At 42.2% G+C, this 26,113-nt stretch overlaps 1 protein-coding gene across 2 annotated transcripts in view; it reads left to right on the forward strand.

Moving 5' to 3' along the window:
* Window positions 1-4,438: 4,438 nt before the first annotated feature.
* iqsec1a (IQ motif and Sec7 domain ArfGEF 1a) overlaps window positions 4,439-26,113 on the forward strand; it is a 90,095-nt gene continuing 68,420 nt past the window's right edge. For both annotated transcript variants that reach the window (XM_070838829.1, XM_070838832.1), the window contains exons 1-2: window positions 4,439-5,035; window positions 21,466-21,495. In XM_070838829.1, the coding sequence (XP_070694930.1) occupies window positions 4,776-5,035; window positions 21,466-21,495 (290 nt within the window). In that variant the 5' untranslated portion in view covers window positions 4,439-4,775. The remainder of the gene's footprint in view (window positions 5,036-21,465; window positions 21,496-26,113) is intronic.

Raw genomic sequence — 26,113 nt, forward strand, 5'->3', positions numbered from 1 at the left:
TCTCATTGCGTTTTGTTGACATCTAATCCGTCTTAACCTGTTCATTGTTGTCAATGTTAGCTCACATGTTTTAATCTGATGTTTTTGTGTCATTGTCTGATCTACTTTTTCTCTGTTTTTTTTGTGTATATGTGGACAAACGCTCATGTAACTGCTCAGTAAAAGCAACAACAGCTAACAGGATTATTTTTTGCAAACTGTAATAATGTACAAACTATGTAAATTTCCTCTTCGTAGAAACTGAGGATTTTTGTTGTTGTTGTTTGTTTTAGCAATGACATGACAATGACAAAGCAATAGAATGAATTCCCTTTTATCCAATGAGCCAGTGCACTCGCCACAGTCTCCTATGGCACACACAAACAGACGGGATTGGGAGGGTGACTTTCTCTATGGCTCCCTGAGGACGTGTAAAGGTCCGCGACCACTGATCAAACATCTCCCATCTGTCTGTGACACTGCTCTGGACTGCTGTGGTGGGCCCCAGCCACCTAGCTCATTTGTACGCACCTCCGCAGCTGCCTGCATGTCAGCAACTGCTACACAGTCTCGAGCAGGGGAGCAGAACAGAACGAGCAAATTAATCTCCAAGCAGCAGAACATCAGTCGTCCACTTCAGGGCTGCAGCCATCTGAATGGTTTATATTGGCTGTGTGTGCATTTTCACTGAATATTTACTGTTCAAAGATTTGAGTGTGTTTGTAATTCTAAGTTATTTGGGGCTGCTACTGATGACTATTTTCATTATTGGTTAATGTGCTGATTGATTTTTAGATGAATCGAATCATTTCTTTGTCTATAAAATGTCAAAAAGTAGTGAAAATGTCCACCACAATTTCACAGGGCCTCGGGTGACGAGACAAATTGCTCGTTTTGTCAGATTTCGGGATCTAGAGAATTTTTTTTGTTTGAAAAATTACAGAAACAATTAATTGACAATCAAAATAGCTGTGTTAGTTTTTCTAGCAATCTGCTAATTGATTAATCAACTAATCATTTCAGCTTTAGTGTTTTACTTGAGCCTAATCACAGGGGTCTGTGGAGGTCATGTTTGCAAATGCAGAAAAACCCACAAACATGAGGACTGTTGCATTGAAAAATAACGGTGGGCGCGACAGCACCAGTAATTGTCTTTGGATTATTTCCCGCATGTTCTCGTGTCTCAGAGGGGATATCAGGCGGACAGAGCCTCAAGTCATGCCTGTGAGGTGTTTATGAGGAAGCTCAGGAAGACCAGCTGTGTGGCTCAGGCTATGGCCATAACAGGCGCTCAAGGGTATTATTAAGATGTTGGTTGGCTTAGGAAGAGAAAACATGTTAACTGGTGTGTTGTGATGTCTGAGGAAGCACACCACTTGGTTGGCTTTTAGGAGACACCAGCAACAGCGGGAGCCGTACTTTTGATTTACTCTCTTCTTCAGTTAAAGTGATGTGAAATTCAAAAGTGGAAATGACCGTTTTTAAATTACTCCCATCAAATGATAGTGGCGTGTGGGTTTTAAACGTGACCGTACAGTATATCTATAGCTCATTAAGGCAGTCATCCGTGTTGAGCTAAAATGACACCCAATTTATTCTTTCCATTAAGGCACACGGGTTGCACAAACCCCACCTGTCAGCCTGTCTAGCTGAGAGCCATCTTGCAGCGTCCCGGGTGAAGGGAAACTGCAACTGTTCCAGATGGCTTGCTGTGCTGTCAGTGGAGGGGATCAATGAGGTGGGCACTGAATGAGACCTGACAAGAATGGTAAGGCAAGGCTGCTCCCACAGGATCATCAGATTCATGTGAGAAGGTCTGCCTGAAAGCAGTCTCTTTGTGGGGGAAGTCACAGGTTGCTGTTTTGAGCCCAATGAAATCGTTTTGTGCATGTTGGTCATTTGTAAGATGGGCCGAAGTTTGTGCAACGGAATTCATGTAAAAAATGACACAAATGTCAGCGCAAATATATTCAAGCTCCCTCTGTATTCTGGCTGTTTTGATTTGTTGCAGGAGCACCCTGAGGAAACACCCAAAATTTGTTTTTGGTATTTATTGCTTTGTGTATTATATTATGAATATCAGAAATTTGAGTAAATTACTCCATTGCCTACAATGTTCCCTCTTGTGCGCCAGCTCAGATCCATCACACAAATGCACGACTATGTGAGGTGGTTTTTGTGCTCAGCAAAGACCATTTGGCTTTCTCAAAGGAAGAAAAAGCTTTCCACTCTGCTGGTTAAATGATTGGGGCCCTTCTTCCATCACAGCTGGCAAATGTTTTGTACGGCTAAACTAAGAGCGCTTCCAAGTGGCTTTGCCTCAGTGCAAATATATGAGCGATTTCACAAAATAAATCTCTCTGGCTGGCACCCGCGTTGGTACCGGCATATAACTGGTCAGCCAAAAAGGAAGAAAGGAGGGAGCCCAAGAGCATAATGACAACACACAGTGTGTTTTGAAGTGGTTAATATCCTGTGGTTGCTGGTGTTCCTCATCCATAAATCACTACTTCCTAGACTCCCAGGAGCTGCTACGAGTTGAGGGTATGTATGACTGATGGAGCTTTATGGGTTGATAGTGTAATTGTGGACAAGAAAATATGAAAATATCAGATTTGGGTATTTTGTGGTATTCTTCTTCTCTTCTTGCCTTTCAAACACTGGGTCAGTTAAGGAACAGCCGCCCAGAGCTGGAAGGGATTCGATGTCTCCCTGAAAGACACTTTAACTAATATGTCTAATATGGTTTGTAAAATATGGTTTTGATTGTGGGCCTTCTAGCTGAAGTGTAGTGTCCTTTCCCCTTTTTCACTGCTTTTCGAATGTGATAGTTTTGTTGTGAGACGGGCCCACAACAAACACATTTACCCCATGATGGTATGTGCTGTTCCTACCACTGGAAATGCGTCAGAACGGAGGAAATTAAGCATGGCATTTGGCAGTGTTTACACGCAACACCAGCCCTGTGACTGTTGGCTGTTACTGGCTGTGTACTGTATATCCTTCTGGGTGGCATGCCGAGGCTCTTGCAGCCCTTCTTGGCCTCCTGCCATGTGGATTAGGGAGCCACAAAGAAAAACCTAATGTACTCCATTTGTAGCCTGTATCCTTAAACTGCTCCCCACTGTCACTGGTTTGCTGCAGCTCTGCCTCCACATCAAAACAATTTATCTCAGACTGTCCAAGTGCAGCCTTCAGGTGGTGTGCCATCAAGGTAAAGCCCTCAATTTCATGGACAAAGCATTCACCATCTCTATTTGCACCGTATCCGTAGCAGGACCAGGAATACAAAATCTCAGCTGAGCTTTAACAACATGATCAAAAGGAAAAGGAGCCGTATCAGAAAGTGGATATGAAAGAGTTGACTTCTCTTGTAGTGTATGTTGCTTTGATAACAAAGCCAGCGATCACAAGACACAGGGGGCAGAGCAAATAATGCAAACTGAAACAGCCTCAGTCACCGATCCAGCTCTCACTTCCTGTGCAGATGTTAGTAATATCCTGCAAGGGGTATTTTTTAAATGGCAAACAGATTGGTTTTCTTTCTTCTCCACAGGCCGTGTTCACTTTAAGACTTTGCATTTTTTAAAAACAGGATCATCTTAACATTAGTTGTCAAACTGCAGTTTTATGATAACATCTTCAGGCTTCAGCCACAGGGCAGGGCATATTGGGAATGGCATGGTCACCCATGCAACTTCATGCAGCATCAGCCTCTTTATGTGACAGAGCAGTGCTGCAGTTTGCTCTTGCACCCTCGTGGGACACTGCCTGTGCAAACCTGCAGCCTCCTGCCTCACATACAGATGTGCTGAACAGTCAAGTCATTTTTTTTTTGTTTCGTTTTGTTTGTTTCATTCAAACACCAGCACACGCTGCTCTTATCTGTCATGATCACTTCACTAGAGGGTGCACAGCCTGCTGGTGAAATGGCAATACACAGACAGCATAGTAAACAACTCTGCGGGTGAGACGCAGCAGCGCTCCGTCTATCAGACTGGGCCACAGCATCGCGCACACACACACACACACACACACACACACACACACACACACACACACACACACACACACACACAAACTACAATGCAACTTAAGTTGTTGTCAAAACGTGCAATGTTCTGGATGCAATATGACCGTGAGAGAGAAGAGCGCGCATGCTTTGGTGCACACGTGCAGAAAACGAAACGCTGACATGAGAGAAAAGATCCGACAAAAAAAAAAAACTCCCCCCCCCCCCCCCAAAAAAAAAATTCCAGCTTCCTCCCCGCTGCAGCTGCAAAACCATTGTTGCGCTGAAGGCGACCTGCAGATTCATAAAACTTGGAAGCCCCGCCCACATGACAGCCAGCGTCTGTTTACGAAAAGTCACGGGAGCAGCATGGAGCGAGGGGAAGCTCACAGAAAATGTCTCAGCGCGCTGACAGCAGGAGGACCGACCGGACTTCACACACACACACACACACACACACACACACACAGATAGATAGAGAGAGAGCAGACACAGACCCTCACCATGTAGACTGTCACATTTGTTTGACTGATCTCCAGACGGCCGCTGACATTAGCAGCGATTAGGAGCCTCCTGTTCGCTGTGCGGCGGGACTTCAATCGGCGCGTACCGGGGAGTATTTCTGATGAATTATCAGCCACACCGACTTAAAACAATGGCGAGGCGTAAAAGGCGCAACCTACTGAATTGTTGCGCTTAAAGCCCAGTGTGGACTACACGCACAGAGAGAGAACCATCCATACAAAAAAAAAAAAAAAAAAAAAAAAGAGGCACTCGGAGCGACATGGAAAGCCCGACCGAGAACCCAACCAGGGCTGTGGAATATCTGAAGGAGCTCAACAAGATCATCGAGACCCAGCAGGAGTTGCTGGAGAGGCAGAGGGGGAGGATAGAGGAGCTGGAGCAGCAAGTGTCCGACTTGTGCGCGGAGAACGCCTGTCTGAAGGAGCAGTACCAGCGGCACCTGGCCACCTGCAGGCTGCTGCAGGGCGCCAACAGTCTGGCCACGCTGGGAGCCATCAAGGAGCACACGGCGCAGGAAAAGTAAGACGCAACGTCCTCTGGTATCGTGTTCCTCAAAGTTAAATAACCTCTGTTTGACTGCGTTTCACAGGTCTTTAAAGTTACAAATTGCGCTGGATTAGAGAAGTAATCGTGGCTAAATCAGGACCCCCCCCCCCCAACTCTAGTTCTCACGGTGATCCGCAGCTGCAGCCAGACTAGTTTGGCTTCGGCTGCTTCGCTCTCACTGATGTTTGCTGATGGAAAATGGGTCTGCATGGAGCAGCTGAAGAAAATATTATGGGTTTGGTTGGACAGCACAGAGTTTTTTTTTTTTTAACCATGTTTTTAAAAAATATGCAAGAGGGAGAATTCAACCACAGCAGCCAGCATTGCGAGCCATAGACAAACCTTTAGTTTCCCCGACAGATTGATTTGTCTCGTTTTCATTTAGCCTTTGAGAGTGTTAAACTGTCAGTGCCCATGGTTGAAATAATCAATAAATCGTGTTCAGATTCAACTGCTGCAAATTACACGCTGATCCAAACATGTCCATGAGTCTCTCCACTTGTGGAAGCACTAAACCTTTTATATAAAATGTAGACTTTTAATTTGACTGATTATTCTGCTGTGTCATCTCTTGTTTGTACTGATAGTGTGATATTTGTCAGGCTCTGTAACTTCAGCAGACTGAAGTCTGAACCATGCCTGTGCTGTAGCCCCCAGTGGTCTTAAAAGAGGGTTTCATGTGCGTGGACAGGCACATTAATCCATGATATATGGAATGCAGTAGCTATAACCCCTGGGAAAAAGGCACATACTTGAGGTAGATCCATTATGCAATTATGTTTTAGGGCTGGCTCTGTGTGCAGGCAGTGGGTTAAGCCCCAGGCTAGGCAGAGCAGGTACAGGACGGATGTAGTGGGGTGCCAGTGGAGACCTTGGTAGTCGCACACACCGGCTGGATTACTCTCCTCTGCACCAGTTCTGTGTTAAAGTTCACACTGCTGGCTCCATCTCCAAAATGCCTCAGCATGCGGCCATTTAACTCAGCCTCTGACTGTCAGTAGGATCATGTGGTCGTACTTGACCTTTTTGTCCAGGGGCGTGTTGGTGCTATGAAGATCAGTGGCAGCAAATCAATACTGATGACTCATCAACTGTATGTCTCTGCCGACTGATAAAACCAGACTCATGAGGTTGGGACATACAGTTACAATGACCTTTCACGCTCCCCCTGTGGAGCATTCTGTCTGATTTCCCTGGAAAATCAGCCTGTCACTATCTCCATACGGTCACAGTGTCTGAGCACTATTTCAGTCCAGCTCTGGTAGACTGGCACTGAGGATAGTGGGGAGCCCGTGATTACTGTGGTGAACCCGATAAAATATGACAGCTGTTAATAATGTAAAGTGTGGTTTATGGAGGATACAGGACTTAAAATGTCATATAAGAGCGGTGAGCAATTTAAAGAATGCAGTGGTCTCAAGCAAGACTGACTCCAAGATCTGCAAAGGTCATTTTAGTGTAGAGAAAATGGGATTTTAATAGTGTGTACTTGAAAATTACACTGTCTAGCCTTTCGTTTTTTTGCCACATTCCAAGGTCAGTCTTAGCCTGGTTTTCCTGAGGGACTCCCATGGCCGGGGGTCTTCTCCCCTTTGGAAGTATGCAGTCAAAGGCCGATTGGAAGTCTTACCAGCTGCAGGAAGACTGAAAAACCCATTTGTAGACGTCATCATGAGCGTTGGTGACTTGTGGTGCACGTTTAGTATTTTTAGGGATGGCTTTGTCTGCTTGTTTGGTTGGTTGATCCACCACGTTGGTGCAGACTTCAGTATCTAAACAGATTAGCAATGTTAGCATATAAACAGGCTAATCTGAGATGGTAAGCATGGTAAACATTACCGGCTATACAGCAGCGTGATAGCGTAGCATAGCAATAACATTCTGAACATGTTAGCATGCTGGCGTTAGCATTCAGCCCAAAGCACTGTTACTACTGTTGGCGCAGCCTCAGTAGTCGCTGGTGTGCCAGGAGATGCTTAGTCTTGTTGATATTTGATAAACTAAATTATTCATCAAAAAACTAATTTGTGCTGTTGACAATGAAAACATTATGAGTTTAGCGGCATCAGTCTCCTGAGATCATTCAGTACAGAGAGGCAGCTGTTCAGGGAAAGCACAAGGTCTTCCAGGAGCAAAGAAAGCTTATTTTTTTTCACAAGCTGATGACAAAAATATACATCGATTGATGAGATAAATGGAGACTCATTACCCCATCATCAAAATGTTTGGAAATATTCCTCAACATCTCTAACAAGTCCACTTACTCTCTCCTTACCTGAGTGGGGAACACGAAATCAGGTGTGTAAACACTGGTGCTCATTGCCATTACTCATCTGAACACATAAACCGTTCAAAAACATAGCCTGAATGTCAACATCATCTACAAACAGCAGATCCTAATGTTGTTTAAGCAGACACACTTCAGGCCTCGGCTTTGTCTTGATATCCTCGATACGAATATCATCCACATTTATTGTGACGAGGCACATCCGGCTTGCAGTGACATGACTCTCTTCAGTTTTCCTGACATGATGCCAGAACTGTAGACAAAGATCTGACTGTGTTGTTAAGCCTGTCCTCTCCAGCTCCTACAGTGGTTGTTTTTATTCCAGCTATGTAATCAGGAACTGAATTGCATCTACTGTAAGAAAGCAGGTGAAAGTATTTACATAAAATAACATATAAACCACCATTACCGAGATATTCTGCTGTTACCCTTCTAAACACAAAAACATGTTTAGCAAAGACACCCAACAGTTTTCTGTGGAAGGCTTAAGTTTAATTTATTTTCAAAGGAATAGTTTGACATTTTGTGAAATATGATTATTTGCTTTCTGAAGCCTAAAGTGAGAAGATGCATATTACTGTCATGCCTGTAGGATACTCTAAATATGAAGGTGCGGCCGGGAGACTGTTTCCAGTCTTTATGCTAAGCTAAGCTAACCGAGGGAAACAGCAATGTATGCTGTTTCTTGCTTGCTTAATCTGTGAGTGTAAAATGGGTCTTTATGCTAAGCTAAGATAGCTGTCACTGGCTCTAGATTCATATTTACCGTAGAGATATGAGAGAGGTATCAGTCCTCTTATCTAACTCTCAGCAAGACAGCAGAGGAGTGTATTTCCCAAAATGTCCAACTATTCCTTTAAGACTGTATTGTTTAATGGAATATCTTTTTTCATCATAAGCAGTGAGTGTCATGTTGACTACATCATGTTTACTTGGAAGGGAAAAGTTCCTTGGTAGTTGAAACGGATCCTCTTACAGCCTTTTTTCAAAATCAATCTTGTGACCACTTCAGAAATCCCCATCAGGCTGAAGAGACATGTGGCCCTTTTTCATATCCCTACGCTGGTACTAGATACAAGTTAGACCTTACTAACTAACTCTAACTCTGCTCAGTCAGGTTTGAACCCTGGATCATCCTGCTGTGGCAAGAGCTAACTGCTCAGCTCATACTGGGCTTTAAACATTTTGTTAGGAGGAAAAATAAAGATGGTGGGGGGTCATCGGAAGAGTATGCAGTATGGCCAAATTATGTGTATTTTTTTCTTGGCGTGTTACTCACAGCCTCCATTGACCCTCCTTGTCACTTTTGCAGTCTTTTGCATTACATGCACACTGTTGTTCAGTGCATGCAGGATGTCATGTAATATGAATTTACTGCCATATTCCATTTCACTCTCAATGGGGATCTTAATACAATCCAGACATCTGTGTCCGTTTGAAGCTTTTATCCCTCTTTGCTTCCTTTTTCTTTTCTGCTCCTGTGTTTGTCGGCTATATGATTTATTTGCACTGTAGTTACCCTAAATACAGTGTTTCAATAATGTTTGTTCATACTGTGTGTGGATAGATCTGAGCTTCTGTGCTTCCAGTTCTCAGTTTGTACATCTTGTCATTAAGTGACTTCGTAATGGAAGGAATGGGAGAAAGGAAAATAAGAAAAGAAAAGCCTACACCGTGCATAAAAGTCCACTTCTGTTCCAAAACAAGTGATAGGCTTCTGCTACTGAATTATACATAAGATCGTTTGTTGCTATCTTGGGTTGGCTGTATATGGAAGGCTTTTTCCCCGTACTGTATGTTCTTTGTACAGTTATACTCTGTACCCTCTTATAGAAACAAAATGCAGAGAGCAGGAAATATGATGCACCACTGATAGTGGAACCTGTGGTGCCAAGTCAACAGATTTATCTGAATTCTTAAGAACAGGCTCCCGGGTAACATTGTCACTCAGGTTTTCAGGATGTCCAACTGCTGCTCAGGTATTGGAAGTCATCTGGATGTACACTGAACCTGATCTGGATCCATAAACTCGTCCAGTTAGGTAATTGTAACCCCCAGGTGCTGGTGGAGCTGAGTAAGTGGAGCAAGAGTCACTCCTGGTTATCAGTTTATTCAGATTTTCATGAGTTCATCGTAGAAGTCTGTGTTAACGGACGGTTTGTGCAGCACTCAGGGAGGAATCAGCAATCGCACACATATCAGGTTTCTCCTGTTCATGGCTCCTGAGTCGTCTGCCTTGTCAGCCCTTTAGTTCAATAGTGTTTATGCTGACCCCATGCAGTTTCTATTTTCTCCTAATGGTGTTTCTTTTAACTCCGTTTTAAAGTTACTTATATCCCTCGTGCTCATTCAAGAATTAAATGACAGGTAATACAAGATTGGGCTGCACGTTGTGTGTGATAAATGACTTTTCATGAGCAGTTAAGTCTGACTGATCTATGAGTTTTAACAGAGATTCAAGCACACACACCTGGTCCGTCTGCTCGATGAATATCATGCGTTGTACGGGCTGGGGGTTTAATCAGAGTGGATCCACTGTGGTCTGACCCTGTCGTCTTGGGTTTGGAGTGGAACAGCGTCCACAAGTGCTTTTAGTTCTTATCTCGGTGCTGGTGGATGCATCTGCCAGCCCATATTTAGCATTCAAACTTTGTCCCAGGCCCAGATAGCCAACCGAGTGTAAACAATATTTGGAATGCTGACGTGATCACTGGAGAGAAGTTTTTTTTTTCAGCTGCATGTGACAAAAAGCTGTGTCAATTTTGGCACAGATTTGTTTAAAGATTTCCTAAATGCACTAAAAGTGTATTCAACGTTACTTTAAATCTTTAAACTCGAAGCCTTTGGTAGTTTACTGTCTGTTACACCATTTGGATATTCATTGTTTACTAGAAAAATCACAAAAAGTTGTATCCAGGGGAATATTTATTATATCTCATATAAGCACTCGTGTTAGATTTGAGTATGATGGCTGCAGTGGCACTGTTTGTAGAGGTAGTTTGTTTTTTTTCAGGCAGTCATTCAAATTCAGAATGAATCGCAGTCAAAAGAAGCATAAGTAATTTCAAGTGATCAAATATTGATGAATAATATGACAAATCATTGCTAACTCCAACTCTCTCCCTGTTAATACTCTAATGGAGCTAATATAAATGTTTCAGTGCAGAAGGATGAGCAGGAAACCTTTCGAGTTGTTGATTCTATGCGAGATCTCGGCCAGGATGTGTGCCAGAAGGAGCCTTAGTTACTATTTCTGAGGGGTTGTGAGAGAATAAAAAAAGATTTAAAGATAATCCACAGGGTATGTATACAGTACACCTATATTTTGTAGTGTGGTTATTTATATTTACTGCACATATTCAGCTGCTGTTTATCTGTAATTGCTTTGATGTTTAAGATTTACTGTTGAATGTTGAAGTTGAAACAGCTGCAAGATTATTCAAATAACAATGTTAGAAAAAAAGCATATGTTTACTTGTATTCTAAACAGTTTGAGTGTTATTTTTGCTTGTGTTACTGCTGTTTTGGGGTCTTTGTTTTCTTTTTCATCTCAACAAAAAACAGAATAAATTGTGTTTGAGGGATACTGATGTGTTTTTAAGTCTCTCAATGTCTGATCTGGGTTTAATGCATGAATAGATCATCTTGTTGGATTTCATTGTTCGTAGAGCTGAAAGGATTTGTCAATTCATTGATTTGTTGAGCGACAGAAAACTGTTTTTCTGATGATTTTTTTCAGGAAGATTTCAGGATTTGGTGCTTTTCCTTGCCTTATGTTGTAGTAAACTCAACATGTTTGGGTTTCGGACATCACAACAATTTAAGGGTATAATGAGTTTATTTATACAGCACCTTTAGGGCAGCGAGCAAGAGACACAAGGCAGAGCAACAGCAGGTATCCAGCTAAACAAAAATAAGTCTGAATCAATTGGTCTTAAGTTGCTTTTTAAAGATGTCCACAGCATCCTGAGATCTTAAGACCAATTTGAGTTAAAAAGTTTAGGAGATGCAACCTCCTAAGTTCAGACTACTTTTTTCTCAAGCCTGGAGCGAGGGATGACCAACAAACCCTAAGTCGCGGACCTGAGATTCCTCCTGGTGTTATATGGCTGCAGTAGCTCTTAAATTTAGGCAGGTGCCTGACCATGCAAGGCTCTGAACGTAATTACAAGGATCTTGAACTGGAGTTTGAATTTAATGGGCCAGTGTAAAGACATCAGAATTGATGAGACCACGAGAGGGACTTGGCGGCAGCATTTTGGACTGCTTGTAAGTGGGTCAGATTTATCTTGCTTAGGTGTAAAGGGAACCACAGTATTTGAGATGGGAGAAAATAAACTGTTTATAATCATCTTCACCTCAGGTATGGACGCAGTAGGCCTCAGTTTATTGTCTCAGTTGTTGTAAACACAAGTAAACCAAACAACTTATGGCGCGTTTCCACTAGTACCTACTTGGCTCTACTCGGCTCGACTCGACTCGGTTTGGTTGTATTTCCATTACAGTAGTGTACCACCTCAAAGTGGGCGGGGTCGTCATAGCAAGGCGGCCCGAAACTCCGCTGGCGTAATTAGTATAGGACGGCACAAACAAACACAACTAAGGACACGGAGCGTTTGGTTTGCGTGTATCTCTTTACCTCGTTCACAGAAACAATAAAAACGCTCCGTCTGTTTCCAGGGTTTTAAAAACGGCGGGTTTGATTCTTGTGAACGAGTCGCTCTCGTGACTCATCAAGTGACGGCGCTCCCTGGCCAATCAGTGGCCTGCAGTCTGGTGACGTTGCATTTTCAGCTCGACTCAGCTCGACTCAGCTCGCTTGGAACCCCGACAGAGGAGGGACTAAAATGGTACCTGGTACCAGGTAGCCTACTGGCGCTGGTGGAAACGCAACAAGACCGAGTCGAGTCGAGTCGAGTCGAGCCGAGTAGGTACTAGTGGAAACGCGCCATTAAATGATGGCCAAGACTCCAAACCTGGCCTGTAGAGGGTAAGTCTCAGAGAAGAACCAAAGAGCCAAAGTTTTCCATCACTGTCAGATCAACGTCCTCGGGTCAGAAATGAGAACCTCGGTTTCGTCGGTATTTAACCAAGGAAAGTTACCTGCCAACCAAACTTTTCTAGAGTTGAGGCAATTCTGTAGAAGAGAAACGTTTTGAGGCTTAAACTAATTGTAGAATTGATCGTCCACATAGCAGTGGACAGAGATACCTTTTGAAATGACTTATTGTCTGCCCGAGTGTTAGCAAGCACAGTGCAAATGCTAGTGCTCATCTAGGTCAGCTGTATATAGCTGAGAAGTCACTTCTCCTAAGACCTTAGTCATAAATGGTACCGTAAAAGTAGGCCTGTATCATCTCAATTTAATTTAAAATCAATTTATGGACCATAATCAATCAATACTAATATGGAGCCCAACCTAATTGGTCCTGATTGGTTTAACATGAATAAACTAATTCATTATCTTAACTTACCTTAACTTTGTACATACCTTTTTACCTTGTAGAAGAGCTAAAACTGCTAACTTAATGTTACGTGGTGTTTTGCTATCTATCACTGATATACATTTTTTGTACTCATGTTGATATAACAGGTATTTTGGTGTATGTCATTACAACATCGATGCAGTCTGTTACACAGTGCATCTCTGAGTTTGGAATCAAGCCAGAGGAGTTCATAGTGAGAGCAGTTATTCAATAGATATTGATGTATTTGATGAAGGTTCTTTTAGGTTGTCGATTTTGGCCTATGCTGAATTACCTCTCTAAAGCCACCGGTGGGTTTATATTGCCCTCTGTTTTGGTTATAATGACTGTGTCTTGGCTTCTTTACTGTAATTTGCTGCCTAAGAAAACCTCAGCTGCCCTCACTAAGTCCCCTGAATGGAGCCTGTAGACTGGAGATTGGCAAGTTCATAAATAGTTCACCCCAAGCCGGCGTAACAGCTTTAGCATGTGTTTTGGGACCCCTCGGCAGGAAATATTAGCATGATGGAGAAAGCTGTTTCTTGTGGCTGGCGGCGTCCACTCATTTACCCTGCGATCTGCTGAACAATCAGTGTGCCAAACCAAATTTACGAGCACATGAACTCCATCTCTTCAGCAAAGCCCCCTCTAATGAAATACTCCTGCTAGATTAATGTCTACGCAGGGATGATTTGCTTTCAGACCTACCCATAAATCTCAAGCAATGGCCAAAGACTATTTGCAACGTGCATTCAAAATCAACTGCAGGCTGCCTTCATCTGTAATGGACTGTGCATCTCAGTGTGGCCGCAGTCTTGCTGAAGGAAAGCCAGGCACTGCCGACCCCTGGTCCCCTCAATCAGGACCATTAAGACAGAGTTAAGGTTGGTTTGTGTCCTCTGATGTTGCTGCTTGTCCCACGAGAAAGCTAATGATGACTTTAATGAGCACTGTTACCTCTATCTGATGGTGTTACTGTGAAAAGCCACACCGAGGGGGGTCGGATAGCACAGCTTGGTGTGTATCGAGCAACCATATTACCTTTACATCATCAAACTCAACTGTGCCTCGATGCCGCGGTTTGATTTAACTTCTGAAGAGCAAGAGAGAAAGAAAAAACATCCTGGTATTAATTACTGTGACATTTGATGATACTATTCAAATCAAATTACATTGTGGGGTGCATGTGCAGGATATTGTGGACTCGTTTCAGGCGTCTATGAAGAAACATGGAGCTTTAAGTTGCGATCACTCTCGGCTTCCTAATACTTGGCAAGGAGGAAATTAAGATGGTGCCAAAGCAGAGCCTTGTGCCTCATTCGCATTCAGCCTGTATGATCTGAAAATAGGATCTTGATGGCTCATAAACCGCACACTTATATAGCTAAGGTTAAAAGACTTGTGGTTTTAACTAAACCGTTTTGTCTGGCCGCGTACAAACACACACACGAGCACGTGGGTGACGTGACAGACAGTCTGGCCGATGGTTTCACAGTATTCACTGCTTTACAGCTGGTGGTAACAAATATGTAGCAACACACCAGCAAAGGCAGGGAAGAGGAGGAGGATTGCTAGACAGTAAAAATGAATGTAAACAGTCTAGTGTTCAGAGTGTTCAAACAAATAAGCTTTGCAAAAGTCTTATGAGGAAAGCGATGTATTCATGTTTGTTAGACCTCAAGGACACACACACACACACAAAAGGGTTCGGTTAGTAACACAGAAAGTCAACAGAATCTTTGTTTACCAGAAAACCCCACAGGGCGTCTTTAGTTAATGATGGGGAGAATTGGTCTTGTGCACTGATAGTTTGATTCTTATCAAAGTGGATTTAACGACACAAAGATTAAAGGAATAATACGACATTTTGGGGAAAAAGGCTTGTTTGCTCTCTTGCTGAGAGTAAGATGAAGATTGATTCCACTCTCTGACATGAGAGTGGTATTGATCCTCTCTTAAAACTCTCAGCAAAAAAAGCGTACAAGCATATTTCCCCAAATTTTGAACTATTCGTTTAATTAGCTCATTAAAAGACCTCCATGTAGATTGTACCAGAAAGCTGTGCTCTTTCTTCCAGTTATGCTATCAAAATCTGACAGTTTCCCCAGAATACAGAAACACAAGGAAGTTTTTTTAAATTTCTGTGTTTGTTTACACAGTTTAGTTTGTTCTCAGAAAGAAAGGAAACCATTAACCACATCTCTCTTTGATAGGTTTGTAACACTAACTAAAACATTCTTCATCGGTCAATTTTTCTGTTTTGTCAGTTTGTGAGAAACCTTCTTGTATCATTAGAAGCTGCGATCAACACTAAAGCAGCACACTTGGAGAGACCACAAGGCCAAAGTACGGTTGCCTGTTTATTCTTTATTTCTTCACAGTTGAACCTGTTATCCGTCTCGCAGCTGTCAAAACCAGCTGATGCAGCAGCTGAATCGAAGGCAATTTGTAGCATAGCACCTGTGGAGAGCTGTTTGAAAGGCTGCCACTAGTTTTCTGCCAAGTGCGTGTTTGCCTGTGTGTGTTTGTGTGTGTGTGTGTGTGTTGCTGACGACGTGGAGGCTGAGTCAACAGCTAAACACAGATGAGGAGCTACTGCTCACACATCTTAGTCATCATGGGTAGATGTCAAACACAGACTACCTCACAGCTGGGCCTTTGACAACCAATATTTGGGCTGAAAAGTCTGTGGGAAGTAGTTTGGAGTCATTTAAACAAAACTCTGAACATCACCTCTGCAGTTCTGACTCTCTTGTCAAGCGTGTGTGGTAAATGGATTAATGGGCATGTTAGGATGCTTTACAAACCATTGTTATCGGCTGAACTTGGCTCCGACAGTGGCGACCCTTCGTGACACTGGTCACGTGGGGTCGTACAGCACTGTTTTGCGTGGAGAGAGGCGCAGTCCATGATAGCCTAGGTTTCAAACCCCTGGCAAGCTGTTTAAGGGTCTCAAGCCAGTTGTCTGAGGATAAAACCCCCTTGAGGTTTTGCCCTCAAACAACTTCATTTTCCACTCCGTTCAACCATAAAGTTTTTACTGGCCAAGTCTTGTATTTGTTAGGTCCAGCTGATACATGTATATATTAACTGTTGGTAATTTTCGGACCCTGTGTGTGTGTGTGTGTGTGTGTCAGTGTGTCATTGGTTAATTGATTAATCAGCTATGGACTTTTTCCTGCTCCAAACAATCGTTATTACATCGGCCTTTAAAAATCCACTATTGGTCGACCTCTAGTCTCTAACATAGCTGACATGTCTCCCTTCAATAGGATGAGTGTGACCTGCTGGCTCAACAGTTTCCACTCGTAGGTGTTGCACTATAATCTGTGTGTATTCACACTGGCTGCTGGTGTGCACTGCCGTTCGTGCTCTGTGTAACCCCGGAGATGTAACCCCGGAGATTCTGAGGGCTGATCTAAATCCAGGCAATATGTTCAGGAATGCAGCCAGAGTGAAAGTGAGATTTCCTTGTGTCTTGCTCTGTTAGGTCAGGTGCTTAGTAGAGTCAAGGTTAGAGGAAAGGGCACTCTACCTTTTGTTGAAGTCAGGTCCTATTAAAATCAGACTTTCTGAATTTCTGATTGTATTTACATTTTAAATACTGAAGATGGAGCAGAGCTTGATAAAGTATTCCCACTGGCCTTAAGCCACAGCTTTAGCTGGTAGATTTCACTTTGGCATGCGTAACCTGAATGCTGCCAAGACAGATGAGATATCTTCCAAAGGCTCATCAATAAAGGCACCGCTCCAAGCTTGACAACAGTACTGATGAGTGACAGAGTGAGTATATCAATTTTTAAAAGGTCCAGTTGCTCCCTCCTCGGGGCATTTCATGCTCCTTGGCATTTGTCTAAATAATACATTGACTATTAGGGCAACGTCAGATGAGTAGATGATGAGAAATGAAAGTTGGTGAAGCAAGCAGGTGGACTGTTTTGAGCAGTTTTCAGGTGTGTGTGTGTGTGTGTGTCTGTGTGTCTGTGTGTGAGAGAGGGAGGGAATGCTACCCCTCCCCTCATACAGGGGCACACAGCCAGAAGGGGTCACACACCAGTAACTCCTTAGAGATACATAATTTGACAGCACCATGGGAAGCAAACCACTCCAGAGGACTGGACTGACTCATTAGATCTGCTTAGCCAGACACATTTCTGCCTGTAATTAGTTGCTGATTAGTACAGATCATTTAGGCCTCAGTAATATCAACGCCACAAGTATGTAGCTCAAAGAGGATCCTAACACACGATGAATGCCCTTCATTTATTCACTGGACTGAAAAAAACCCTAAATCAAGGGAAGCGGACATAGAGGCACACATGCATGCACCTCATCAGACAAGCAAGAGCGAAATCTACATCAAACACTGAAATGCTGTCTGCTTTATCTGGACTGCGGTGTTCTTTTTGAGAAAAATTGATCTTATATAACACTGACAATAACTATGAAATGCCGTACAAGAACATTGAGCTTCACGGAGTGCCTGTGAGGAACCTGTCAGCGTGAATGAGCTGTTATAGCTGACTGCAGGTTCAAGTCATTGATCATTTGGTGGCGTTGTTCTGAATGGAGGCCAGCGCCCCCGAAAATGTGCTGCTCCGTTTTTGGCAGAAAGTTTTGTAAATTCAGTGTTATATCAGATGTGATTTATTCTTTTTCATCACAGCTTGAAGGTGTTTGTTCACTAAAGCTTGAAGTGTTTCATAGCTGTCACGATGCCGCTGAATGACGCAGTGTATTCAGTAAACCCAGTGACTGTTCAGGTAACTTTGGAAATAACTCTGGCCTGAGCAGTTCAGTTAAAGACTCAGTAAAGATCATTATGAAATTCCTGCTGTTGGCTTCTTCAAGCATGATGAAAGATGAAGTTAGAGCTGCTAGAGAGCTAGGATGGTTAAAAAAACCCAAAACAAAATGTATATATTAGGAGAAAAGAAGGTAGAATAATAAGGGAAACGTGATACAGCAACGTTTTGCGTGAAATTTAATCTCGACTACACACGCTTAAAAAGTGTTCTTACTTGGAAAATGTATCACTGATCACACACCTTGGACAACCTGTAATTACCTCTGATTTCTACTGAATGTAGGAAAGGAAATAGCCATGTCCTTTATTGCCTTAGCACTTGGCTTTTTTTTCTTATTGCCATAATAAGGGTGATAATGTGATGAAGTGCTAGAAGCCATTTCTTCAAGACTTAACCCTACTCAATATTTTACAGCGAAAACAAATAATGGGTTTCTAATTACATTGGAGCAAGTCTTTCCTGAGCAGGGTGAGGAAAGTAAAATAGCTCAAGGGGAAAGTGTCCAAGGCCTTTATGATACATTGTACTGTAAGTGCTCTGTTTGTACTAAAAATAGGCTACAAACATATTCAGAACAGGGTTGCATGTTGCCGCTGTGTGGCCTACAGTATGTGATGTTCCAGTTCATTTGAATCCAGGCAGGGAGCTGTGGCTAAATTAGCAGACTAGTGCATTCTGCAGTCGTGTCCAGTTGCACTTACTCTTGCAGAAAGGCAGATTGATAAACTTTGAGTCAGCATTTTTTTTTCGTGCCGGTGGGTGTGCCCTCTGTCCGTTTCCTCCCTCACAACAGGAAACAGGCTACAGGGAGAGCCACAGGAAAAAAAAAAAAAAAAAGGGGCACATGTGTATGCCGTCCTTGTGCACATGCAAGAGAAGCACACACAGATAGACTAAGGTTGAAGACACTGACATTCCAGCAAAGATGTGGTTTAAGGTAGCAGCTGGATTGACGTCTTAATTCGGCCATCAGAGATTTTGAGCTTTTCTGCGGGGCTGCGATGGGAGAAACCAATCTCACAGCTTGTGAAGGCCTTCCTGTGGATTGATCCCTCCAATGGGATTTGGCATTTCCTGTATTATTTAAACATCTTTGGGAATACACCTGAATGAACCTCCGTAGCCAAGTGTTTCTACTCAGTGCAGAAGAAAAACACTCTCGTTCTAACTGCCGCTCACATATCTGCCATCATAACGATGATATTCTGCTTAGATTGGGCATTAAAAAGTAGAATCCATTAATTTCACAGCTAGACAAATGAGCTTTGTCTAGACTGCCGTTGAAATTAATGACTACCTCATCAATGTGCCCAGATCATGTAACCATACATTCTGAAAGGGCGGTTTCACTTTGTCTGAACTCACTACGTCCCAAAATTATACCAACAGAGTAGCAAATGACTTCAAATCCAATCAGTACAACTCTGGTTCACACTGAGCAGCAACTCATGCAAATTGCAATGCTGCAAGTATTAGAAATGTCATGAATAAGATAAATTCAAGTAAAATATCTCTACCTCTGCTGTCACCTATGCAGCCTTAACTTATCAAGCCAGTGGCTCAGAAAGTTCTGCTTGAATACCAATGACTAACGATAACCTGACACTGTGCAAGATGCATGGGAGCAGACTGTCCATCTGTCTGGTAGAATGTGGTAGAAATAATCCAGGCATGACACAAATCAGGATTTTTGTAGATTAGTAGTAGTAGTAGTTTGTAGTAGTAGTAGTAGTAGTAGCCTTTCTGCAGGGCAGAGGAGCTGTCCGTGGTTCTGACCACTTCTTTCTTGCTCTGGTTCCCTCTTAAGCCGGTTGGTCTGCATGGCTGGGTACAAGCAGTTCAAAAGACGGGCATATCATTCAGCAAAAGATTTGTAATATATACTTTAGGTGAGGTCATTTTTTCAGTCATGCATAGAATACACAGGAATCAATAGCTTCAGTAATTACCATTGGATGTGGACTTCAGCATGTCTGCCAATGAATCTGATCCTACCACTGCACTATATTGACTCAGCTCTAGTTTTCACCTCATCCTAATTCCACGGTCATAATGGGGTTTGCTGTAGTGAAAACATCAGTGTTAAATGGTGCTTGGGCGTCATTGCTGATAAACCAGACCAGAAGCAGATGTTCAAGTACTACAGGAGGTTCTGGAGTAGAAAGAGAAAGGTGCACCGCTCACAGAAAAGAAACCAAACAAGCAAAGTAACTAAGAGTGATGAGAAAGGAGAAAAGAAATCAGTCAGCCAACAAGGAATAGGCCACAGCATTATTCAACAGAGAGGATCATTATTTCTTTAAGCCAACCCAACAAAAGTGAACATTACAACCCATCTAGGAACGAGCTTTGCAGCTACAGTACCTAATAGTATGTTCAGTCACTGTACTGTCTTTTCTTCATGAATACCTTCCTCTTTTCCCCATGTGAAAAGTGAAAAGAGGCAACAATGGGCCTCATAAATTTGCCCTGATGCAGCCATGCAATTTCTTTATTGCCCCTTAGTGCTATGGATCACGGTAGCGGTAACTCTTTATTTCTGTGGTATAAAAACTGCTTCTCTTCTTGTTGAAATGCCATTTACTGCAGTGTATTTCTAAATGTGCCTTTGACATTTCGTCACTAAAATGTGTGACAGCAAAAACATGATAACATGGATGGGGCCAGAGTCATGTGTTTGACTAGGTACCTAGTCTCTTGAGTTTAAGGGAGTTTGTTCTTAAATATTTCCCCAAAATATCCATATATACCCGAGTCTCTATCCAAACACAATCAATATTGTTTTTCCTCACTTTGAATTCCCATTTCACACATTTTTCACACATCATTTGATCCTCTGTGTTTTTGAACTTATAAATAAAAGAGCCTGACAGATATGTATACCTGTGTGTTTATGCCATGACAAACAATTTTAGTTATTTAAACTTAACAACCCAGTGGCATGCCAGTAGCACTCAAGGGTATTGAGCCTTGGCTGCCACAGCTATGGAGGAAAAAAGCCGTGCATTTGATGCATTTATCAAAACATAATTCAAAAGTGAACTAATTTAAGTTGCAGATTGTGTTATTAGTTTTCTCAACAGTGTAATCTCTTGCTTTGGCCCGGTGATGATTGGATATTTCTTACTGAAATGCACTTTGAAAGTTACAGTTGACTTCTCTCCTTATAGATTTATGTACACAGGCCTGCACCCTGGACTTTTTTTGTTTTAATCCATGAAAGTACTCCAACTATGAGTCACTAAAATTGTCTACTGGGGAAACAAGCTCCTCCCATTTATTTACATTTATGCATGTGACTTCCTTACTGTGATTGTCTTCTTTAAAAAAGACATTCTATAATGTTTCAAGCCATGAGATTTTGGGAGGTTGAGAAGTTGTTGACCACCTTTGTTTTCTTGCATATGGAGACACAGTGACAGAAACTCCTCTCAATCCATTACTGTACATCAACTAAATACGGCCTCAAAAAATAATTTCATCAACACCGAAGCACGACAAGAGTTTTTGTATGCAAGACGCCATAGTTATAGTAAGACCTGCATCGGCAGAGGAGACGTTTTTCACTTATCCAGTGGAATATCATTGTATCATTTTTGAATGTCGCATGTAAGTTGTAGCTGGAATTTAAAATGGGGCCATTTCTTTGGGTGCCAGATCGATCTGCACCCCTCAGTGCCAGATAGCCGAGCTTGGCAGCTGTAATGTAGATGCTGAATCAAGTGATAGTGGTCAGTGAGGCGTTTTGTTACTGGACAAATCTTTAGCTGCATTACTGACATACTGCAGCATTGGTCTACGTGCTTAACAAAATCGCTCAACCAGTGTTTTTCTGTCTTCCAGGTCTGAATGTGACTCTTCCAGAATGGTCAGGTATGTACATCTGCTTAAATTCAGTCCTAAAACACTTCTAAATCCTTTTGGTGGGAAAAATAATCTTGCTTGAGAAAATGCTTTTGTGAAGACAGTGTGTTATGTAAGTCTTTTGATTTGGGTGTGTAAAGCTGAATGTCCTAGCAGCATGTTTCTAGCCAGAGTGAGTGGTTTTTCTCTGCCGGAGGGATTGAGGCAGGCCTGATATGGTGCCTGTTATTGGTGTTTGTGGATATAACAGTGTGGAGCAATGATGAGATTTCACGTCAAGTGCATTGCAAGGTCACATTCCACTGTTGTTAGCCTCTTCGCTCTGTGAACTTCTAGTGGCTGGAGACTTGTAAGGGTGTCTCTGCTGACAAATTTAAGATGTGGGCTGGTTTAGAACTGTAATGTGAATCCTTCATTGCTGTGAACACAGCTAAGAGATATGGCTTGCATGTTGAGAGTAGATGGGTCTCTCTCACTAGTAAGCACACTCCCTTATCTGCAGCTCCTCTCTTTAGGGATGCCTTGCAGTGGGATCCAAACAGCCTCTTCCTCTGCCTCCGTATCACTGTATATTAAGGACCCGACTGTGTCTAGACAAGTTGAGTGTAGCAGAGCCTGTCCTGTGATTTTTTGTGAAAATTTTCCAGGCCACGTCTGTTCTTCCCTTAGGTGCTCGACTGTCTGTGCTCCTCAGGCCGCTTTTCTTCTGCTCTAAATGTCCTATCACAAATTTGAAGCGAATCCAGAGGGCCACAGCCTGGAGATATGTGCCAGTCTTTGTCTTTGTCTTTGTACAATCACAGTAAATGTGTGTATGGATGTGTGTGTGTGTGTGTGTGTGTGTGTGTGTGTGTGTGTACGTATGAGAGTGAGAGATGTGCATGAGAAGTTTGTCTGCCGCTCAGCAGCATCGTCACCGACAGTAGTCTACTAAAGGAAATACAAGAAGAAAATGGGCTTTATTATGTACTGTATAAAATCAGCTGAATAAAAAGATCTTGTAAATGTTTGATATGCTTGTTTTAGTTTTTAGTTATGAAACGTTGCATCAGGTCAAATTTCTTGTGGACAAAAGAGGGATTTTTTCAAAAATAATAAGAAAATCCTTGTTCGCGAATGTACGTCATTCACATTGGAAAATGTTCTTTAAACACACACGTCTTTTGTAAACAGTAAGCCTCACTGATATTGCTTCACTGGCATTTATTCTTACTCTGCAGCTCTCAGTATTGACATTTACGCCCTGTCAAAAAATGTTAATTGGAAAGCATGATCTAAGACAATAAAATGTTAGTTTACACTTTTTCTCAGCTTTTGAAATTTGACTGTTTGTCCAGTGCAATGAACATTAACTAGGTAAATGGTTTTCCATACCTAAACAGATGTTTTAATGTGTATCAGTCGATATCAGAGGAAGGTTCTCTGGTTATCATGGAATTATTTAATTCCTATATCTCGCTGCCCCAGTGAGGGCTGCTGCTGATGGTGGAATCCAAAAGCATAGCAGTGGAAATGGAGGCCAAGGCATCAGAGGCAAACAATCCCATCTCACCAAATTGATGCTTTGATGTGGTTGGGAACCTCCCAGATGGCAGCAGCCGACTGCATGCCGTTTGTGGTTGGCCACAGTTCCTAGAATCTTCCCTTCATTAATATGAAGCTGGCATGCCAAGACTGTTATTGTGCTATAAGCAGAGGTTTGATCTCCACGTGCACATCTCTACCAGCACATTTTGGATCATTTGCCATTTGTTGGCAGCTGCATACACAGGTTGGATGCAAAAGCCATGATATGCTGAGTTAAAGTGATCGCTGACTTCTGCTCAGCTTTGAGCAGCAGAAATTATGGTACTGATCCTGCAAATCAATGGAAGGCTTCAAGGCTTCCTTTATGTCAGGTGCGGGTGGTGATACTGTAGTAATGTTAAAGCATTTCACATGTTTTTATTAAGTTAGCAAGGCAGCACATGTACAAGGTGTTTTACTGGAGTTAAAGTGATTGTAAAACAGTTAATTAAAGTATAAGTAATTGGACAATAAATGAGGGAATAATAAAAGACTTTACAAGTGAATTAATTAATCCATTAATAAAAAATAAAAAAAATCATTATAATGCGTTATAATTGTTCATAGTTTGAAGTGCACTAGATGGTAGCGGGAGGCATTATGTTTTCAGGTTGTCTGTCCACCAGTACGTCCGTCCCATTCTTGTGAGCACAACATCTCAGGAACGCTTTGTGGCACGCAAATGTGGCACCAACGTCCTTTGGACTCAACAATGACATAATTAGATTTCGATGGTCAAAGGTCAGTGTGACCTTATGTCGGTCCCATTCTTGTGAATGTGATATCTCAGGAACACCTGGAGGGAGTTTCATTACATCTGGAACAAACGTCGCTTTGGATGAACTGAACAGAACTTGATGGTCAAAAGTCACTGCAACCTCACAAAACGTGTTTTTGGCCATAACTCAAGAATTCATACGCTAAAAATGACAACTTTTCATGCGAATGTCATGTTTTATGTCCCAAAGGTCAACTTCATGGTCAACTTGACTGTAGTGGTTTAAAAAAAAAAAAGACATAAATGAAAAAAATACCTGTCAGTATAACACAGTACAGTTCAACACACCTCTCATCTCATCAAAAACTGAACATTATATCCTTCATGAAAGGAGGATTTATTGGACTACACTGGTTTTAGCTAGGTGTACCTAATAAACTGGCGACTGAGTGTATACTATATGAGTGTGGACATGTACATCCACGAGGTGGTAATTCTACTTGACATATCAATGCAAAGTGGCTCTGCTACAAAGCTGCGTTCATTAACAGCACAGTATAGAAAACAGTCTCATTGGCATTCAAGAGTACTACATACATAGCAAGATAAGTTCAGTGTGTTCTATATACATTAATCAATGATTTTTTTCCCACTCCAACACTGCTGTGTAACCTAATTAATTATGGAAACAACGAAGACACACAGGTATTACAGGTAAGTATTATTGGTTTTACGGTGCACAAATTCAGGCAGAAAATAGTCCATTATTCTAAAGTATTTTAGTATTTCATATTTATAATATTATTAGATCAGGTGAGATAGTTTGTAATTTTCAGATCTTAAAATTAATTTGAAGTTGAAAACTTGAATACCTGGTCTACTAATTAAGCCTGAATGGAATCAATATCAGGGAAATTCATGCAGTCCAAGAAAAAGAGATGTTAATTTTAATTAATGGAAGACTTGGACACTTGAATTATGAAATTGCTTAACTTGAAATGACCATTGACATTTCAAAGGAATTCAAACTGAATAAATTCGGGAACTGAATTTGCTATATGTTGCTACACTAATGAACCAAAATAATGCCATACCAGTAAATTTAAAAGTAAATGTAAGTATTTAAAAGTGGTCAAACTTCATAATTAGGGATTCACTTGCCTAGAAAAGGAAAGTTGTCATGGCCTTTCTTTGCTTCCTTACTGACTGAGTCGTCCCTGAAGACGACAGAGCAGTTGGCCTCAGTGACTTTATGCCACTGCCTCTAATGCTTTCCCCGTGGAAACAAAATAAGTATCTCAGTGTAATTATTCAGTAGCATTTCTTTAAAGCAAAGCAGCAGCCAATTTCAAATTACTGTGACCGTTGCTGAGTATTTCTCCGTCAGTCATGTGTTTTATCTTGGCTCAGAGTTCCCTTTTGTATCAGAGCGCAGCGCTGTTTAAAATCACAACTACAGATGCCAACACAGCACTCTGCTGACAACACACAGCAGACTTACAGTCGCTTACATCTCTCACCCTGTTAGTATGCCACACCGTGACACAAGTGAGCCTGGCTGTTTAAAATTTTGTGTGTTACATGGCTTGGTAGGTTTCATTATCATTAATAATGTAGAAGCCACTGAACTTGGCACAGGCGCTAAAAATAAATAAGCCCTGCTCCCGGAGGATTGCGTTACACTGGTTTGATAGAAGTTTGAGTGTGTGTTTGCGTTTGTGTCTGGAGAGGGAGATCGGCCCAGTTGGTAATGGAGAGGGGGGGCGGATTACTCTCATACACACTCTGTGGCTAATGAGAGAGGAATAACAACATGGCGGTGTTTAATTGGCTGTTCTCTGATCAGAATGGATGGCTTCATTCAGATGTGATTAGAACCTGGGTGAGATGGGCAGCCAGGCGCTCGACAGCCTCGGTGACCTGCTTTTATTGGATTGTTCTTCAGTGAGCGTCTGATGTTAAGACGCTCTCCCAGTCCCTGATGCACTTTTGTACAGCACTCATTCATAAACACAGACTAGCACACAGCAAGAGCCTATAACAAAGGTGTAGTCCGACACTTTTTATAACAGCAGTTGCAATAAGACTGCAGGATGAAAGTACTGTTGTTTGCCATTAAGTGTGTTTTTTTTTTGAAAGCCCATTTGTGCTATTGTTATTAATGTCTGTTTACTTGTGCCCAGTGAGCCTATTGTCTTGGATGGCAGCAGTTTTATTTGGAGTGTCTGAGAACACGGACGCTAAATTTTTATTGAACATGTTTGGCCCGGCTCCTGCGGGAGCCAGGGTGGCTTGTCGGAGAGCTGCAGTATAGTGAGTGACTGGAGGTATCCTGGAAATCCT

This window comes from Pempheris klunzingeri, chromosome 11 (assembly GCF_042242105.1).
Source record: "Pempheris klunzingeri isolate RE-2024b chromosome 11, fPemKlu1.hap1, whole genome shotgun sequence".
In the NCBI taxonomy this organism is placed as follows: Eukaryota; Metazoa; Chordata; class Actinopteri; order Acropomatiformes; family Pempheridae; genus Pempheris; species Pempheris klunzingeri.